This window comes from Maylandia zebra, linkage group LG13, assembly GCF_041146795.1.
Source record: "Maylandia zebra isolate NMK-2024a linkage group LG13, Mzebra_GT3a, whole genome shotgun sequence".
NCBI classification, from domain to species: domain Eukaryota; kingdom Metazoa; phylum Chordata; class Actinopteri; order Cichliformes; family Cichlidae; genus Maylandia; species Maylandia zebra.
The window spans coordinates 10,022,547-10,041,725 of NC_135179.1; the positions used below are offsets into that span (position 1 = coordinate 10,022,547).

A 19,179-nucleotide genomic window follows, 5' to 3' on the forward strand; every position below is an offset into this window, starting at 1 on the left:
ATTTCAGTTGATGTTTATGCCAAGAGAAATACTTAGAGATCTACTCATCTCTCCTTCAGTATCTGCTAAGTTATATCTTTGTAGGCGAGTCTTTACCTGTCACACTGTTCATACTGTCTCTTTTGGATTGGATTGGATTGTATTTCCAGTACGCGGTGCTTCTGGCAAATTACAGACTGTAAAAATACATAAAGATCTCCTGGCAAGCCAAAAAATAGGTGCAACAAAATTCATCCATAACTTAAAGGTTGATATTTCAGTTTAAGATGTCCACATTAAGGATGATAAGAACTGCTTTGTTTAGTTAAGATAAGATAAGATAAGATAACCTTTATTAGTCCCACACGTGGGAAATTTGTTTTGTCACAGCAGGAAGTGGACAGTGCAAAAGTTATGAGGCAAAAATTAGAATACAATAAGAATAAATACAGTACACAACTGTACAGAATAGAATAAAATAAAATACTATATACAGTAGAATAAAATAAAATAAATATACAATAAGATAAAAATAGAATACAAATACTATATACAACTGAGTAAAAATACATCGATGACAGAAAGGATTATTGCACTTAGTATTATTGCATATGTATGGATGTGTGTGCTTGATCAGTTAAAGTCTTTATTATGGAGTCTGACAGCAGTGGGGAGGAAAGACCTGCGAAATCTCTCCGTCCCACACCGTGGGTGCCGCAGTCTCCCACTGAAGGAGCTGCTCAGTGCTGTCACAGTCTGCTGCATGGGGTGGGAGATGTTGTCCATCAGGGATGACAGCTTAGCCGCCGTTCTCCTGTCACTCACCACCTCCACTGGGTCCAGAGGGCATCCTAGAACAGAGCTGGCCCTTCGGATCACCCTGTTCAGTCTCTTCCTGTCCCCAGCAGAGATGCTGCCGCCCCAGCAGACCACGCCATAAAAGATAGCAGAAGCCACAACAGAGTCATAGAAGGTCTTCAGGAGTGGGCCCTCCACTCCAAACGACCTGAGTCTCCGCAGCAGGTACAGCCTGCTCTGCCCTTTCCTGTAGAGGGCGTCTGAGTTATGAGTCCAGTCCAGTCTATTGTTCAGATGAACACCAAGGTACCTGTAGCTGTCCACAGCCTCAATGTCCATACCTTGGATGTTCAGTGGTTGCAGTGGAGAATGCTTGTGCCTGCGGAAGTCTACCACCAGTTCCTTGGTTTTACTGGCGTTGATCTGGAGGTAGTTCAGCTGGCACCAGTCCACAAAGTCTTGAGTCAGTCCTCTGTACTCCTTGTCGTCCCCATCAGTGATGAGGCCGACTATTGCAGAGTCATCAGAGAACTTCTGCAGGAAGCACTGGGTGGAATTGTGGGAGAAGTCTGCAGTGTAGATAGTGAAGAGGAACGGAGCCAGAACCGTTCCCTGTGGGGCCCCCGTACTGCAGACGACCCTGTCCGACACACAGCCCTGAGTCCTCACATACTGTGGTCGGTCGGTGAGGTAGTCCAGGATCCAGGTAGTGAGGAGATGGTCCACTCCAGAGTTCACCAGCTTGTCCTTTAGAACCGAGGGAAGAATGGTGTTGAAGGCACTGGAGAAATCAAAGAACATGATTCTCACAGTGCTTCCAGCGGTCTCCAGGTTATTCAGTTCAGTTATTTAGATGTATTAATCCCAAAAGTCACATAATGGGCACGGTGACAGCAAATTTACACTGTTGTACAAGCTGTACACTGACTTGTACACTGACTACTTTACATTATATCAATGTGTCATGTCTTTACTGTTCTCCCATGAAAAGATATATAACAAAATATTTAAATAAATGTGAGGGGTGTACTCACTTTAGTGAGATACTGCATGTGCTTTATTTATTATCAAAGCAGGCTATTTTTGTAGGCCTACATATTCATTGTTTTTGTCCTGTAACATAATAAATCCAACAAAAATGTGGTATTAATATAGGGAAACTAGAAAGTTAAATATTAGATAAATATCAGTTAAATATCAAATAATACTACTGTAGAATGTTTACATGTTGTAAAGGATTTTATTTGTGCTTGTTAGTAATATGGAAAGGAGACTAGGCTTTATTGCCTTCACTTTAAGGTCCAAATATCTTTTGTGGCTCCATACAGACTTTTAGGCAAAAACTGTTCAAAATACGTCTTTTGGTTGCAAAGCAAAGGTTGCTTTGTCCTATGTTGACTAAAAGTAGTGACAAACCAGTGCTGAATTATCCCCTGACTGTACAGCTGCCCTCAGCTCATAGGCTCTTTTTAGTACACTATTTTGGTCTTCCTGCTGAAAACTGTACTACTATTGTTCAGTCTATCCACCCTGCCTTATTTTAGCCTGCAGCTCTTATGAAAAGCTCTGAAAAAGCCACTTTCATGTTAAGACTGGGCAGTTAATTTAATTTAATTTTTATTAATAAGGCTGGCTTACAAAAATTCCAAAAAATGAAGATAAAATGATCACTGCTGCCCCCCCGCTTCATACTCATCCGCCTCCCCAAGCAGTCAAGAAATAATTTGTGCTCGTATGTGAGGACATGCTATACAGAGAATCGTCAAATGAAAAATGTGCACCAAAATGCATCTAAATCATCTAATCCAGTACAATTACACTAAAAACTACAGCTTCAAAAATTCCCATTAAGTTAAAGCACACGGCTCTGGCACACTCAGTGTGATGAAGAATAGAGCTAGAGATGACGGAGAGCTGAGGTAACTGAAAAAAATGGAGAAGAGTCAGAGCGACGCAGACAAAAGGGATGTTCATGGCCTCTCTCCAAGTACAGCACACACTTGGACAAGACTCAGTGATTTCATTAACGGAGATGGAGTGTTGTCAGTGTCAGAAGAGGGTTTCTTTTTTGCTTTATACTCCCTGAAGTCAACAACCTTGAAAGTTTTGTTGAAAGTAAACTAAGAGTAGGCTGGATGAACTTTGTAGGAACTTTGAATTGGATTAGAGCTGTTTACTACACTGAACTGTCAAGGCATGTATTCATACTAATATCAAAAGTGAAATTCACAATAAAGAAGTCAAAAGCTACTAATGCAGGTTTATTTGTTTCTTAACACTACAACTACCAACGTTCTAAACCCCCAGAATCACTGCAACAGCACCAGTCTTCTAGCTGTAACTATGACTTTACGAAATAAGTACTTCAAACAAGAACTTTTGGGGGTTTTATTAGATTTACAAAGAGTTTGTGTGATTTCATATTATTTCATTACAGATCATAAAGTTGAAATATGTTTAAGAATCCACAAAGGAACAACAAACAACAATAACTAGAGAGTCCATAGAAAGTGAATGATATTTAGCAACTCCAAGGAATTACTGATATAATAACTACTGGTGATGCAAACAGAGAAGGATCCATGATAAAACCTTTAGGCAAATTACCAGTGAGAGTATACTGTTGAAAGTGAAGCAGGTCATTGCCTGTAACTTACTATACACCACACAGTTGGCCACAATAAAATAAGAAATGCATTTAAATAAATTAATTGCTGTAAAAGTCGATCAGTGAGTGTTTATTATGTTATCCGAGAGCCTTGTTCAATCTACAACACCACCCATCCTAGTGTGCAGCCTTCCTCAGCATTGACGTTCAACTCCAAAACCAATCCAATTTGGCTGCTCTGCACCACATTTCACTCTTTATTTGCTCAGATTAGTTCTCCACTCTCTGCGCTGTGCTCTGTTTGGCTTCTCTACATAGCCAGCAACCTGCTTGCTTCTTTATATGTTTCCAGTCACACACTCCCTCACCTACCCGACCCATTCATCTTTCTACCCATTTTCTTCCACTTATCCAATTAAGAATTGTGGTTGACTGTCCCTGCTACCATAGGGTGGGTGGAGGTGGGGTACACCCTGGACAGAGTGCCAGCCTGTCACAGGGTCAACACAGATAGACAGACAACCATTCATGCTCAATTTCACACCTACAGCCAGTTTAGAATCACCAGTAACCAAACCCCACTAGGTGTAAGTCTTTGGACTGTGGGAAGAAGCCAGAATACCCAGAGAGATTCAGTCAGTCGTACAATAATTCTTCATTTTTTATTTTAACTGCACTCCACTATATATTTTCTATTAGTCACATCCAGAGTCATAATTAGCCAAAGCATTGGTGACATCTAGCTACCTCTAGGTTATTATATAGCAGCCTTCATGTACGAATCTCTGTAAACAATATATGTTGCTAGCCAACTGAGCATGCCACATTGTTGAGCGCAGCATTTCCCATTGATTTCTGTTGGGGTTAATATAACTCTGTTGGCAGTTCCTTTTTATCCCATGTGCTCCAAGATTAACTACATTATAAATAAACTCATTTTTAGAAAAAGTGGTGAAATGTTAGATGATGGAGTTTCATATAAATTGAGTGATTTTTAAAATGTAAATTAGTCAAAATGAACCTTTTGGCAGTTCTAGTATTTATTAGATTTGTGCTGGTGAAAGTTCAGCACTGTTATTTTCATTTACAGTTTAATATTTTCACAGAAATGACAATAAAGAAGATGAGATAATTTTGCATTTCTTCGGGTATTATTACATTTGAAAGTAAAAGCTTGCAGTCATACATCACCGAGTTATTTTAAAAGTTAATTTAGAGGAGTTAGATTCTTTTAATTGGGAACACGGTGTTCACTGAAGTTGACCCAGCAACACATAGTTTATTAAACCTCATCCAAAAGTTGGATGTTGAAGAATCCTTGGGGAACACATTTTTTATCAAATCTAATTTAAAATATTGCCTTCAGTTACTGGATCAATTAATATATCTCCAAGTGCATTTTAATCTCATGATGGCGGCTTGTATCTGAATCAACCATGATGCCAAGTTGTAGAGTAATACATAGTACAAATGAAAATGTTCTACATTAAGGAAATGAATAGGAAAGCAAATTTTTCACTCGCCCTATATGATCAATTTAATTTCCAAAAAATACTTTTACAGTTGAATGTGAATTAAGTCCTATTTTCGTCCCTTCAGTCTCACAAGCACAAACATGCATGTCTGAGTCATTTGCATGACTAACGCACAGTTCCCTACACTGTTATAAATGTTGTTTTCTTGCTAAGTCTTTAGACAGCAGTTTGTCATCTCATTTGAACACACATTAGTCCAGAAAGGGATTTTAACTCTTTCCTTTTCTCCTTCTCAGTCACAAATATCTGAAAGATTTTTTTTTTTTAATTAAACTTAGTGGAGAGGGGCCAAAGAAGAACTTGACACTTGTGCTATAATATTCAAATAGCCATCTACCATAGTGTATGACTGCACTCTCTTTTCACGATTAGTTATTTCATTATGTAAAAGAGCTGATTACCTTTCGCACCACTGTTAGAAAAAAACAGGCCTGTGAATCTAGCGTTTTGCTTCAGATATGGCCATCTGGCTCTCAACACATCACATGTCACAATTACACAAAGAAATCTAGCAGAGTTTAAATTATGCACCAGTATGACTAATTATGGCAATTGTAGCTATGCCTGAGCAAATAAAAGCTGTTAACTATTCACTTGTTGATATCTTTACTCAAGATACTCGAGAAAAAAAATGGTGTTTCTATGCAAGAGCAAGTCAGAGAAGGCATTTGTAGTCATGCAGTACCTTCTGGTTTCATGTGGTTAAAACTCGTCCCTTGTACTGCAGCATATAGACTGATGGAGACAGGAAAACGTGCAGCAACAGATTGAGAAAATAAGAGATTAAACAGAAGTGAGAGCGAGTTAGAAACATCCTCCCACTGCCATGCTGTTGCTCATCCGGCAGAGAAAAACTCAGCCCATCTGCTCTGCTGTGAACACTCCTCAAAACTACTGCATCTTCACCTCAAATGACAAATGTAAAGCCCAGAACTCAACATCACTGGAGGCTTTTAGACACACTTCTAATTGAAACTGGCTGCGAACAGCCATAAGTCACGCTGAAACTTGAGAGTTAATAACTTGTTGGATTTTGATTTACAGAAACGCTTCATGTGCCATCTGGTCCGCACCTGGCATAAAGAGCAAGTTTCGTTACACACTTAAACTTGACAGTAAGGGAGGATATGTTGCTGCCTCCCTTTAAGACCTGCTGCCACATTGTGCAGAAAAAATGTCCATGCATTTATTACGGCATGTACTTTTTGGAGCATTATGTGTGTGCACCTTTGGTTTGTAAAGGCTAGTGCAGGGCAAAAAATATGTGAGGCATGTGGAGGTGTCGTTAAGTCACTGTTTTTGTGCATCTATGTGTTTGCATGTGTCCTTGGGGTTGTCTTTTCATTGTTTTGGTGTTTGCTTCTGCTCTGACCCCAATCCTTGTTCTGTGGCCCTGCAGTCATATTATAAACCCTTTACTGAAGTGTATGTTACGTAACGAGCGACGCTCAAGGCACATCTTGACTTTGAAGTTCCCTCTGCTGGAATTCAGCACTATTTTATCACTTGCGCTCTCTGACAGGGATAAAAGCCTCAAGGTGAACTGTTTTTTGGAGGTGGTGTGGGGTTAGTCCAATGAAAGGGCGCTAGTGCAAGATCTATTCGCAGCTCATAGGAACAACATAAGGAAATGCATACAAGCAGGCAGGAAGTACTATTCATATTTCCAGGGATCAATGTCCTTCATTTCTGTGATGTTTTACCTCCCTTTCACAGTCACAGCTGAAGGTGTTTTGAATGCATTCTGTCAGAAACAAGTTGGTGCTATGTAGTGGCTCCTATAGACTTCCATTTCAAAGCGTTAGCTTGACTCATAAATACATTTTTCCCACCAGTCATGATATGCCCTTTAGCTAAATTCACTCTTTCAGTTTGCTGGTGTAGAGAGAGATGGAGAGACTCAGAGAAAGAGAGGTGGAGCATGAGGGGAGGCAGAGAGAAGCCCCTTGATGAGGCAGGCCAGGCAGGTCCTTCACTTGGGATTGAGTTGCATTCACTCGTATTGTAACAACTGTTTTTTTTTGTTGCCACTTATCACTGGAGTATGGAATACATTTACATACTCAGACAATTTCACACTCGATTGGCTTGTTTTTTATTCAGTTTTTAGCTCATAATTATTATGGCTTGTTTTCATTTTGCGTTTTTTTTTTCACTTTGTGTTTCTTTATGTTGTCTGTGGTTATCTTTATGTGAAATTCTAATACATAATATGTATTATCATGTATATATGTAGTATCATACCTTGATCTTTACCTAGCACAATGATAATCATGTACAGCCAAGTCTATAAGTATTTATACAGGGTACATAGTCCACCTTTTTGAGAGGCATGAAAGTCAGTGAAGAGTTGACCAGTATTTTGACCACATGAGGTTGGTTCCCTCATAATCTGGCAGATGAAAGAGCTGGAGTTGATTCCATGTGTTGAACTTAGGTAGTTATTCAGTTATTCAGATCAGCAACACCAAAACACCTTACAAGTGCTATAAAACTAAAAGTGCATGATGACATGAATCATTTCCCAAAGTTGTTTAAAGTCAATAACAAGAAGATTCAATTTGCCAGAAAACAGCTGAAAGAACTTGTAGTTCTTGGTGAACAAAGTCTTGTGACATATGAAGACATATGAAAACAAGATTAATTTGCACTAGAATGATGGGCTTATGAGCTGAAGAATACCACATCATTGTCAAATGTGGTGTAGGCAGTGTTGTTGCATAGGCATGCATGGCTGCAAGTGGAACCTGGGCATTCATGTGTATTGATGATAGCATAAGCATAATAATGACCCAAAGTACACAGCAAAAGCAACCCAAAAGCTCAAGGCAAAGAAATGAGATATTCCTCAATGACTTTCAAGCATGCATTAAATGAAGGCAGCTGTAGTAGGAGACTTTGCAGGGAGGAAACGCAGCATTTAGTGATGTCCATGGATTCTAGACTTCAGGCAATCATTGGCTCCAAAGGATTTTTTTCCAATTACATTTGCAAGTTTAATTTTGTGTCTCTGAAACTGCAGTAATAACAGTTAAACCACCTGAATTAAGCTTAAAATGCACTTCAGTCACGCCCAAATTCTTATGCTAACTCTGAGCCCTAACTCTGAGCCACAAGGTTTGAAGTTCTGGTTCTGGCTCCAACCTGAAAAGAAAACTTTACTATACTACACTCAGGCTGTGGTGGGAAATACTGTAAATGCATCAGTGCTTAATTGTTGGCTCTTTTATTGAACATTTTTCTTGTCTGTTTAAAATCAGCTGAATGAATTTTGTCCATTCACGTTCTTAGTTTTACATTTTTTGTACTATTATTGTTCCCCTCTCATTCACACTCGCACAAAATGAGCAAAGGAAGCTTTAATATTTGATTTTCTGCCTTTACTAGAGAATAAATATTTGATGGGTGTTTTATTGCTGAATGTACAATCGCTTCTTCACTTATCTTTCCACCTCAGTAATATTTCTGTATTTGTGTGTATCGTTGAGGGAATACTTTTAAAGCAATATCCAACTGTGGAGTTGAAGAAATAACCACAGTGTTTCCACATCAATAAGACAGATACTAACACAAGTGCAACATGAACACCACAAACCACTGCCATACATAAGCAGCAAAGTAACACAAAGTGCCGCCAATGCTTAAACCAGTATTGAACTGTCAAAATACTGTACATAGATACACAGATTTTTCATATAGACCTTGTGTGTAAGCAGTTGTGTGACCTGTGTGTGTCTGTATGAGAATTGTCTTATAGTCAATATTTAAACCCCTCCAACTCAATACCTGTTATTGGAAATCACATCATAGCTATTATATGCTTAAAGCCACAGGAGTCATTGTTTTTTCATATGAACAGTGAATTATTGAGTGATTTCAATATGAAAGTGGATTTGGCAGTAGTGCCAAATTGCAGCTCTTCAGTATGTTAGCATCTTTTTTTGCTGCAGCAGACCCTTTTTTCAGTCATAAAGCTTTCCATAAGTGTTTGATGGACATATTCAGAGACAAGCTGGTGAACACAGTACAGCATTTAGCTAGTAATAAGTCAGATATTTTCCTCCTTTTGAATCCAAAAATGGCTTAAATGAGAGTTCCAGGAACCAGGTCTTAAACTAGACTCTAAAGTACCTGTTGTTCTATTTTTGCAGCTTGTTGTGGAGTTCAGTGGTAAAATGAGCTTTTAATTTAGAGTAATCCTAAATGAACATTTTATTAATGAAACATACTGTGAAAGGTGCTATGACAAAAAATATTTTCTAATTAGACCAAAAATATTTTCTAATTAGCACTATAATTATCTTAATTAAATTTGCTTAATGAACTAGTCGGGATCGCTGGTTATTCTGTATCACTTTTCACTGTGCCTCTTGGTTTTGAGCTGAATTTATTCCGTGTGCATTTATTGTAGTTCTTCTTGAGGCTTCTTTGAGTGTTGGTACTTTGCACATCTCTTATTAAGACAAAGATGCAGACACATCCGTTTTCAGATGTCACACACACAAATGGATGTTTCATTTCCACACATTCAGGCATTTCATCAGGATTTTTTGAGTCACAACAAATAGATCTTTCACCATCTAATCATCATTTTTTCTTGTTCTTTGATTTTTAAATGGTCACTTAGTCTTGAGGAAGAATCGGTTAAACTTTGGTGGTCAAAGGTCAAGTTCAGTGTGATCTTACAGAGCATGTTTTTGACTATAATGCGAATACATTCACTTATTACAAGATTTCACACCAATGTCTAATAATATCAAGTAATGAATTTTTTGTATGAAAAAGGTCAACTTCACTGTGTCGTCATAATGTTCCACAAGAGCTCTCGTCAGGCCATAATTCAGCATCATAACTGACACAGAATAGGAGGCTGTGACGTGATCGCACATTTGATGAGATATTGAATTGGTGACACTAATCCTCGGTCCCCACATATTAGATTCTTTGAATTTGAGAGTTGTCACTACATTTATATCTAGTCTAAACTGCAGCCTTACACGCTGGATCTGATTCTAGTTTCATTTGTTGTTGTTCTCTTTCTGTCCCTTGCCTTCTACCCCTCATCCGTCACCTCTTTTCCTCCCGCTCTTCTTTCAAACCTCTGAAGTGGATCTATGCTGCCCCCTGGTGTTTCAAAATCATATTGCCTAGAGTTGATCAGCCTGTGTGGATAGGATATGTGTGTGCTTCTGAGATAGATAGATGACTGCCGCTTTTTTTACATAACAGATCAATGAAAGTCACTTAAATCTGGGAAGGCATGCGGGTCTGGATTGACCACAAATGCACAACTAATAGCTTTGTTGTGGTGCTATAGCTGCAGATGTTTTACTCCACGCATTTGTTTTTGTCGGTTCATTAACTTGTCTGTTATTGACTTGAGCATAAAAGCCAAAATGCATAAAATCAAATGATACTACGCCGAAGTTATACAACAAATGCTTGTTTTCATTCATCTTTTGAGCTTTGGAAGTTAATCTGTGCCATAAAAACAGATGACAGTAGTTGGCTGATTTGTTGTCCTGATATTTGATCTCAGTATATAAATTAATCTCAGTATGTAATTGCAAGAGTTTATAATGAGCAATAACAGTTGTAACATATCATTATGTCATTATTATCTGCTGCTGCTTATCCAGAATGTGGCTGCAGCTGCAGCACACTAAGCAAAATAGCCAGCTGGACTGATCCTTGGCCACTTGCACCAGGCTAGAACGGATATACAGTCCCTCCAGTATAAAAAGCCTCTCTAGGGAGGTTAGATGCGCAAATGTATTCAGCTGACTTCTTTTAATGCAAAGGAGCAGCATTACTGCTCTCACTCATCACTCCATAGCCCATGTGAGGAAAACTAATTATGACTTTCTGTGATCTCATTCCTTTTTCACTGCCCAGACCTCACAGGTAACGATGGGATGGTAGATGGGCTCATAAATTATGAGATTTGCTTTGCCTCTCAGCTCCCTCTGTCCCACCTAAGGTACTAGAACTGCTTCACTTGAGGTAGAAATTCTCTTCCAGACTGCAGGGTTGTTTGCCAGCAGAGGACTTCAGTTATAGAGTTGCTTATCCTCATTCCAGCTGTTTCATAATGGGCTACAGAAGGCTACACAGCATGCTGGAGCTCACAGCCAGCAGAACCACACTGACTGCAGCACGTCTGCAGAAAAATCTCACATTTTTATTTATGTTTATATTTGCAGTGTGTATGATATAATAGCTACACTAGAGCTCAAGATAGTGTTTGTTTATGATTGTTGTTTTGTAGGTGAAGAGTGTGTTCAACATGACAGCCAAAGAAGGCAGAAAGAGGTCCATCAGCTGCTTGGTCGCAGTGGGAAATGGCAACGGAGCCGCAGGTTTGAATCTCTAAAAAATAAATACATGAATGAATAAACTCTGGAAGCAACTTATGATGATAAATCCAATCTATTAAACGTTTTGTCCCTGATAATCACGTTTATTGAAAATGCAAGGTATTATAGTGTGAGGAAGAGAGATAAGAAACATAATTTAACATGTTTTGAATTCTGTAGACATGACACAGAGCCAAAATTGATTTTGACAGTTATTTTAATTGAGCTTTTCTAAAATGCCTCAGCCTCTGCCGATATGGGGAAGTGCAGGAAATGGGTTTGACACTTTTCATCCTCAAGCAGCAGCAAAAAAAAAAGGAAAAACTGCTGACGAAACTCTGCATACTTTCCTGAAGCTCGCCTGCATTTAACCTCTTATTATAGAGTGTGTCACTGCTGCTTTTCGAAAACTTCATCATGTTATTGCTCATTAGCATAAGGACTCAGTCATTAGTTTAATAACACGGGAAAAGCATCACAAGCTGTGATTTCTTCAAGAGAATCTTGTTTAATTTTTAATGAATCATACTATGATGAATTTTACATTTTCTGTTACACTGAGCTTCACAAGCATCAGTGACTACTCAACACTCTGCACTCAGAGGTGTTTTAAGACCAATGTTCTTTCCTCCTTCCAGGCTTTGCTTTGGGGAAAGCAGCAGACAGGAACACGGCTCTGAGGAAGGTAAGACCACAAACCATATATCAGTGTAGCTTCAGATGCCGTTTATAGGTTTGGGACAGCTTAAGGTCACATATCCTGCAAGTGTTTTGTTAAATAACTGTCGACTGAGGTTTTCGACTGGTCTTGGCTAAAAAATATCTCCTAAACGAAAGATTTTGGAGATGTTATCGCGTCATCTGCTGGACGTCTATCATAGACTTTGTACCAGAAGGTTTTGAAAAGGATAAGCGACACGTGAAAAGATTCAAATTTATGATTGACCTCGCATTCTGAAGCCGCTGAATAAGCATATACAAGTGACATCAGGGGGTGATGATTGTGTCAGTCCAGACAAGTGGCAAACACTCAGTGTGACAGAATCCACATCAGCATATGCAGAAATCTGATGTTATCATTTTAAAGTGAGCATCCAGTCTGTGTGTGTGAAGAGGACCTGTGCACGTAGCTATGTGATATCCCCGTGCTGGTGTCATTCCTGCATCATCATAATGATGTTGGTCCAGCATCAACACTGGAGCTGACCAATAGTGTTGTAATATTCTAGTTTTATAAAGTGGAGGAAAATGGGGAAAAAATGTCTTTATTCAATTATTCAGTTATTTTCTTCATGAATGTCTGCAAGATAACAAATATATTATCAAGTTAGGCTGGTGATAGCTTTTTGTTGTAGCATTAGCTAACTTGGCCAAACTTAACTGAAGGCTCAGGCAACATGATAGGTACACTGCAAGGTTGATACTGGAACCAAGATTGTTATGATGATGTAGAAACAAGACCAACACAGGGATATCAGATCTGATTACAACCATATAGTAAACTAGTCTCAATAAAATGTTGTTATATTTAAAAAAAAACAAAAATAAACAACAAAACAAAAATGTGCATTTCCTTTCTTTATTGATATGATCATAGTTCTCACGTTGTAACAGACTGCCTGACCAGACCACTACGCTTCCCAGGAATAATATCTATAATAATAATGGATTGCATTTATATAGCGCTTTTCGAGACCCTCAAAGCGCTTTACAATTCCACTATTCATTCACTCTCACACACTAGTGGAGGCAGCTACAGTTGTAGCCACAGCTGCCCTGTGGCAGACTGGCAGAGGCGAGGCTGCCATCGGCCCCTCTGGCCATCACCAGTAGGTGAAGTGTCTTGCCCAAGGACACAACGACCGAGACTGTCCGAGCTGGGGCTCGGACCGGCAACCTTCCGATTACATGACGAACTGCCAACTCTTGAGCCACGATCACCCTATCTATCTATCTAATCATCTACCATGCAAGTTTTTAACTTTTGACTAGGGAAATAACATTATATTTCAATATTGTTATATTTCAACAGTGTTTTCTGGGTAAGTGCTGTTGAAACCTGCAACATAAACAGGTTTTCAAATCAAATCAAGCTTGTTTAAATAGCACATTTAAACTCACTTTATTATGGTTATACATTAGATGATTAGGTGAGCTAAATGGCATCTAAAGAGACAAGACTCAAGACTTCCTTTGATGCGTTTCATTATGTTTATAATAAGGACTTTACTACACGGCCTTTTTCTACTAATAGTATTAATATATTTTCCTATATTAATGTAACTGCTGGATTTCAATCTGTGTGTCTTTTGTCATGTAACTCTTATTTGCAGGCCAAGAACAGAGCCATCCACTACTTGTACTATATAGAACGATACAATGACCACACCAGTAAGTGACTTTGAATCTTCGTTTGTCCTTTTGTTCTTCCTCTCTTCCTCCATAAAACTGCGGTCTGTTTATTCACATTTTAAATTTCCATCTGTTATTATATGCTTATGTTAACTTAGTATTACATGCCTGCCAGCCTTTGTCTCTGTAAACAGAATCTGATGAACACGATACAGAACAATCAAAATTTCATGCTTCATTCTACTTTGAAAAGGCTATCTGATTATAGCCTTAGTTGGGGGAGATTGCTGCATGAATTAATTTGCATGTTAACGAGGAAACTCATTTCCTGAAAATTGCTTTTACTTCTTAATGCCACGTATGCAGTATGCAAAGACAAGCATGATGGTGTGAAGAAGTTTAATTTAGTGTAAGTTCTTATGTAAGTATTAGAGGAGCATGGGTGAAGGGTTTAACTGAAGAAGACATGAGTACCAGGAAATTTAGAATTACATCTCCCTCTTCTCCCACTCTTCTCTGCATCACTTTCATTCAACGCCTTTATCTCCATGTACTCCTCTGATTCAACACTGTACCCTCCCATTACCTGCTGGTACTCATACAAAGGATATGATCTATAATATTCATTTGTAAAGAAAGGTTTGGGAGTTAAAATGCACTGCTTCTCCGTTCTAATTGTAAGACTTAATTTGGCTTCTTTGGCCTTCTTTGGAGAGCAGAGCCTGAGAGATTAATGAGCATGAGTCATCGGCCTCCACTGGCCCACCGGAGGAGAAAGTTAGCTTCCAGCTCTGGTCTAAAACCAGAAGAACTGCATGTGTGTCAGTGTCTTTGTGTGTGTGTGTGTATCGTTGGTTCTGTATTTCAACCAGCTTGAATTGGAAACTGAGAAAATGTTTTTAGGCTCATGGAAAGATGATGCTGCCACATGCCAGCTCTCCCTATGTGTCCATCTGCAACCTGACAGTGTGACTCATTTGTTTACTTTCTTGTTTTGAATGTTATAATTGTATCAAAGCTCCAATTATGCCTGGATAAATTTAACTTTCTGTCGCCTTTGTTGCTCCATCGCTCAAGTTTTATTTGCTGCAAGGTTTTAGCCAATCTGTTTGTCTGATACTCAGTGAGCTGCACTGATTTTACAGTGGCTACTGTTTGAATTTGAATTACTTTAAAGCCAGTAGCGAGTTTGGTTGTGTTTGATTTAGGTACATTTTCACCTTTGTTGTAAGAGACCAAAACATCCTGGGATGATATTACAGTCAATTCCCACACTCATTTTAACTGGTTTGAACTAGGGTAGACTTTTATTTCAGTGTTTCAGTTACTTAAGTATAGAAAAGTGTTTCCGATGTGGGAGTTAGCAAGATTTCTTTCTGCTCTGACTTTGTCACTTTGACAGAAAACAGCGGGACCTCTTTCAGCTGCTACAAATTAGCTCTCTCTACATGTGATCTGATTATTCTCCTCATCTACAATGTCCTGTGAAGTGTGTAAAAGCGCTTTAGCGCAAGAACAAGATTTTAACCTGAAGCTATAATATCGGCTTCATTCAGCAGCACACAGTTCCCTCTCAAGGACTGTGTGTCACTGAATAACTAATTAGCCACAGCTGCTGCAGTGAGCAGGCAATACTGGCATGTGGAAGGACATCTGGTGGGCAGGTAGAGAAACAGGAGACCTGAGGGAGAGCAGGGGAAAAGATGCATAACAAAACACAGGTGCTTTCATTCAGAAATGGCACAAAGCTTGTAAAAAAAAAAAAAATTCAATTTTCTGGCATCATTTTGGTCTGATTATTATGTCTCAGTACAGCAGCTTGTTTTCTCTCTGCTCTGCAGCCAGTTAGTATAATTAAGCTGTTGTTCTTCTCTTCCAATAGTTTACCATGACATTGATTCCAAGTTTAAGAGGACGACGCTCTGCATGAAAAAACAAAGCAAAGGTATATTTCCGTTTCCAAAATGTCCTCTTTTATTGCACGATTTTCTAAAGTCTAAAAGAAAAAACTTTACATTTTCCACCAGCCTTAGTTGCAAGTACAGTTGACCTTTCAGCAGAAAGATACCTGTTTGCACATTCAGCAGCAGTTAAGATATCCGTGGTGTCCTGAAAATGTCTGTGTCTGCAGGTTACGGTCTGCACTGCCACAGGGCGGTCATCACTCTTTGCAAGCTGATCGGTATAAAAGACATGTATTGCAAAGTAGAGGGATCAGTCAATCTCCTGAACATCACCCGGGCTCTCTTCACCGGATTAGCCAGTCAGGTAAGAAATGTTTGGGGGCGTTTTCACAAATTGGTTTTATGGTTTTGGAAAAGCATACAGGTTTTAGCAGGAACATAAACTTTCATGAAAGCATAAGAGCTCAGATTCTTATTAGCTTTCTTAATTTTATAAAGATCATTTTTGCCATTTGTTACTCCACTGTAACAATAAAGAGAAAGAGAGAGCAAACATGGGGAAAGAGAGCAGTGGATGCAGCAGGCTTGCAGTAAAGGTCTCTGATGGAACTGGACACTCACTGCTGATGTCATTTGCACCATATCAGGTGGCCTTCTGAATGCTGAAAACACAATAGTGACATATTATCACCTTGTAAGTACAGCTAACCTCCCAGCAAATGGATGCCTGTTTAGACAGGGGTTGTATTTGTGTCCACCTGAGTAATGTTACTGCAACATTACCTCCACCTGTAGCTTTTTCTCAGTTTATCCCTGAGGGGAAATATCTGGCTTCTTAATAATTCTGGCCAACTAATCTTATTTTACTTTCAGTTATAATTTGGGGCTTCAGTGGTGATGAAAACAAGACATTTGAGATGAAGCAGTTATTGCATTTATTTTTCCAATAGTTTTCTTGTTATGTTTTCTGTTATAAATCCAGCACATTTTCTAAATGGCTGTTTCACCCGAGCTCTCTCAGTGCAGCTGTAGGTATCATTATTTTGCTCTTCACAGTCTGAACCTAACTTCTCTTTCTTTTGCTATCTCCACTTCACTGGTCTTCGGTCAAAATATATTTAGATTTCAAGCAACTTTTTAACTATAAAAATGTGATGCTTTAAAACTTTATGAAAATAATGTTTAAAAAATTGTCTAAATATTGCTGAAAATACTCATTTGGATTTTATTTCCCAAGTCACTAACTTTGTAGTTCCAAAAACTAAAAGTTTATGGAAAAAGTTTATATTATAGAAGCTGCTAAGTTCATAGCCCCAGTAGCAGTTTCCATATAAAAATGTCTACCTCTTCTGTTTCTCCGTAGGAAACCCACCAGACTCTGGCTGACAAGAAGCAGCTCCATGTTGTAGAGTTTCAGTCGCAGCGTGGCCTTCTGCCCATGGTGGTGGCGAGTCCCAAAGACGGCGCACGACCCAACCCAGAGTCAGAGGATGAGATTCCCAACACCCGGCTGCACTGGGATGACGTACGAGCTGCACAGGGGTTGAAACGCTCGATCTGGGCAGGTGTCAAACGCACCATCTGGTAATGCGTGGGAAGGCTGATGCTTGGATAAGACCAAAGGAGACTTGAGTGGACTGAAGGAAACCAATAGTGTCAAATGGATTATCTGACTTGTTTTTTTTCTAGTAACAGTATGTGTGGAACTTGTTTGCTAGAATTTTGGTTTTTGTTAACGTCTCAAAATGTGATGGACTCTGTTTGTAAGAGTCCTCAACTGAGGACTAAAGTTCAGTGCTTTTCAGTATAACACCAACTTCATTGTCCATATCAAACCTATGATACTGATGCAGTCAATGTTACAGCAGAAGAAATATTTTACATTCTGACTCTTGAGAATTAATTTTGAACTGTTGCAAAACGTGCTAATAATAAATTTTAAATCTATTAAAGTCATTGGGGGTTTTGTCCTTTTTGCTTTGGATATATTTAGTAATGCATGAAATTCCTGATTAGCTGAGGCTGATGGATACCTCTTATGTTTTACTGCAACTATGGAGCAAAGAAATTGAAAAGTGTTGAACAAAGGTTATATTTTTGTCACTTTTGATGTCCGTTGGGCAACAGTGCACAGTAATATATATTAATGATAAAAAATAATGATAACCGCATGTTCACCACGAAACCTACAATCTAAGTGCCACCTTGTAGTCATAGTAGCAACTTGTCATGTATAACAAAGCCACTCCCTAAAGCATACCTGTCTTTCTTTTTCTTTAAATGGAGTCAATGATTTGCAAAGTTAAAATGGTCATATTCTTAGAACTACAGATATAGGTAGTGATAACCAGGTGATATAAACTGAGCTGCAAAGTTTAAACTAGGGTTAGATTGAACAAAGTAATTCCAGAAATCCTGACTCATTTTGCAAACAGAGGAGTCGCCTACTGCTGGCTGCCATTGTCTCGGTAGTCAGATTTTTACACAGTTGATTCCTAAATGCAAGTTTAATCTTTTATAAAGCTGAACATTTCACTAGCTAGGACAACATCCTCGGTAACAATGGGGAATGAGGAAGTGTGAACTGGTGCTGCGGTTTGGGGAAGGCCTCGAAGGAGACTGGTGACGGCTCCCGGGCCCAACAGATCCCCATGTACTAACGAGAAATGAATGAAGGAAAGTAAGAGAGGGGAAAATGGGGGGGGAACAGCAGGTATTTGAAAAGGGGGTGTCAAGGAGGAGTGGTCCCACTCCTGAAATTCAGATGACATTTCCACTAAAAAGGTCTGTGCCTCAGCAATTCAAAGACCATGAAGTCAAGATGCTCCAGGTGAGGCTTGAACTCACAACCTCGGCATTGCTCTACAAAGTACTGTCTTATAAGTACCGCGCGCTGACCGATTGCGCCACTGGAGCTTGTGTGCTTGAGGCATTAGTCAAGTCTAGATTCTGACGTCTTCTTACAACTCAAGTCACTGCTGGCTTCACTTTTTTGACCCAAAACCTCAGACGTTACTGAATGTAGCTTCCAGGTTGATAAAGCCAATACATAAGCAGCGACCTTTTTTACATCAGTTTTAGGGGTTATTTTGTTTTGTTTGGGGGGGTGAGGGGGTGGGGGAGGTATGCAACCAAGATGACGACAGTTCAAAGCGAAGCTCTCATCGAGTCTTTCTTTAACACTAGTTCTTATCGATACCTGGACCTAAAAAGAGCTCAGATTTCTATCAGAGGAACTACCAAAGAACACATTTGCTCCAGGTGAGGCTTGAACTCACAACCTCGGCATCGCTCTACAGTGCACTGTCTTATAAGTACCGCGCGCTGACCGATTGCGCCACTGGAGCTTGTGTGCTTGGTGTGCTAGTTATGTCAAGACATTCTTACCAGAGGATTCAACACTGGCTATTAGAGACAGTTGCCAACAACAAAAATGCCCATGCATGCGCCCGTCTTTGTAAGATCAGGTGTTTTTGTTTAGTTTTTTTTTTTTTTCTTGCAACCAAGATGACAACAGCAAAAACCACAGGGTCCATCTTTTACACTGATAATGTCACTGGCTTCACTTTTTAAACCCTAAACCAAAAAATAAAAAATAAATAAACATTGGAAAAGTCAATGCAATTTGCCCTCCCTTGTCATATAAG

The 19,179-nt window shown here is 39.2% G+C and overlaps 1 protein-coding gene and 2 non-coding genes across 3 annotated transcripts in view; 1 reads left to right on the top strand and 2 right to left on the bottom strand.

The window, feature by feature from the left end:
- The window catches only part of mrps5 (mitochondrial ribosomal protein S5), a 32,677-nt gene extending 15,189 nt beyond the window's left edge, over positions 1 to 17,488 (top strand). Inside the window, exons 7-12 of the mRNA XM_004553422.3 lie at positions 11,189 to 11,279; positions 11,915 to 11,961; positions 13,610 to 13,667; positions 15,511 to 15,573; positions 15,760 to 15,896; positions 16,896 to 17,488. Coding sequence (XP_004553479.1) covers positions 11,189 to 11,279; positions 11,915 to 11,961; positions 13,610 to 13,667; positions 15,511 to 15,573; positions 15,760 to 15,896; positions 16,896 to 17,120 — 621 coding nt within the window. The 3' untranslated portion in view covers positions 17,121 to 17,488. The remainder of the gene's footprint in view (positions 1 to 11,188; positions 11,280 to 11,914; positions 11,962 to 13,609; positions 13,668 to 15,510; positions 15,574 to 15,759; positions 15,897 to 16,895) is intronic.
- An 866-nt stretch (positions 17,489 to 18,354) lies between these two features.
- On the bottom strand, positions 18,355 to 18,448 carry trnai-uau (transfer RNA isoleucine (anticodon UAU)). The gene is made up of 2 exons: positions 18,411 to 18,448; positions 18,355 to 18,390 (listed from the first exon to the last, which is right to left on the bottom strand). It is a non-coding gene; the product is annotated as a tRNA-Ile (tRNA).
- A 337-nt stretch (positions 18,449 to 18,785) lies between these two features.
- On the bottom strand, positions 18,786 to 18,879 carry trnai-uau (transfer RNA isoleucine (anticodon UAU)). The gene is made up of 2 exons: positions 18,842 to 18,879; positions 18,786 to 18,821 (listed from the first exon to the last, which is right to left on the bottom strand). It is a non-coding gene; the product is annotated as a tRNA-Ile (tRNA).
- Positions 18,880 to 19,179: the final 300 nt, after the last annotated feature.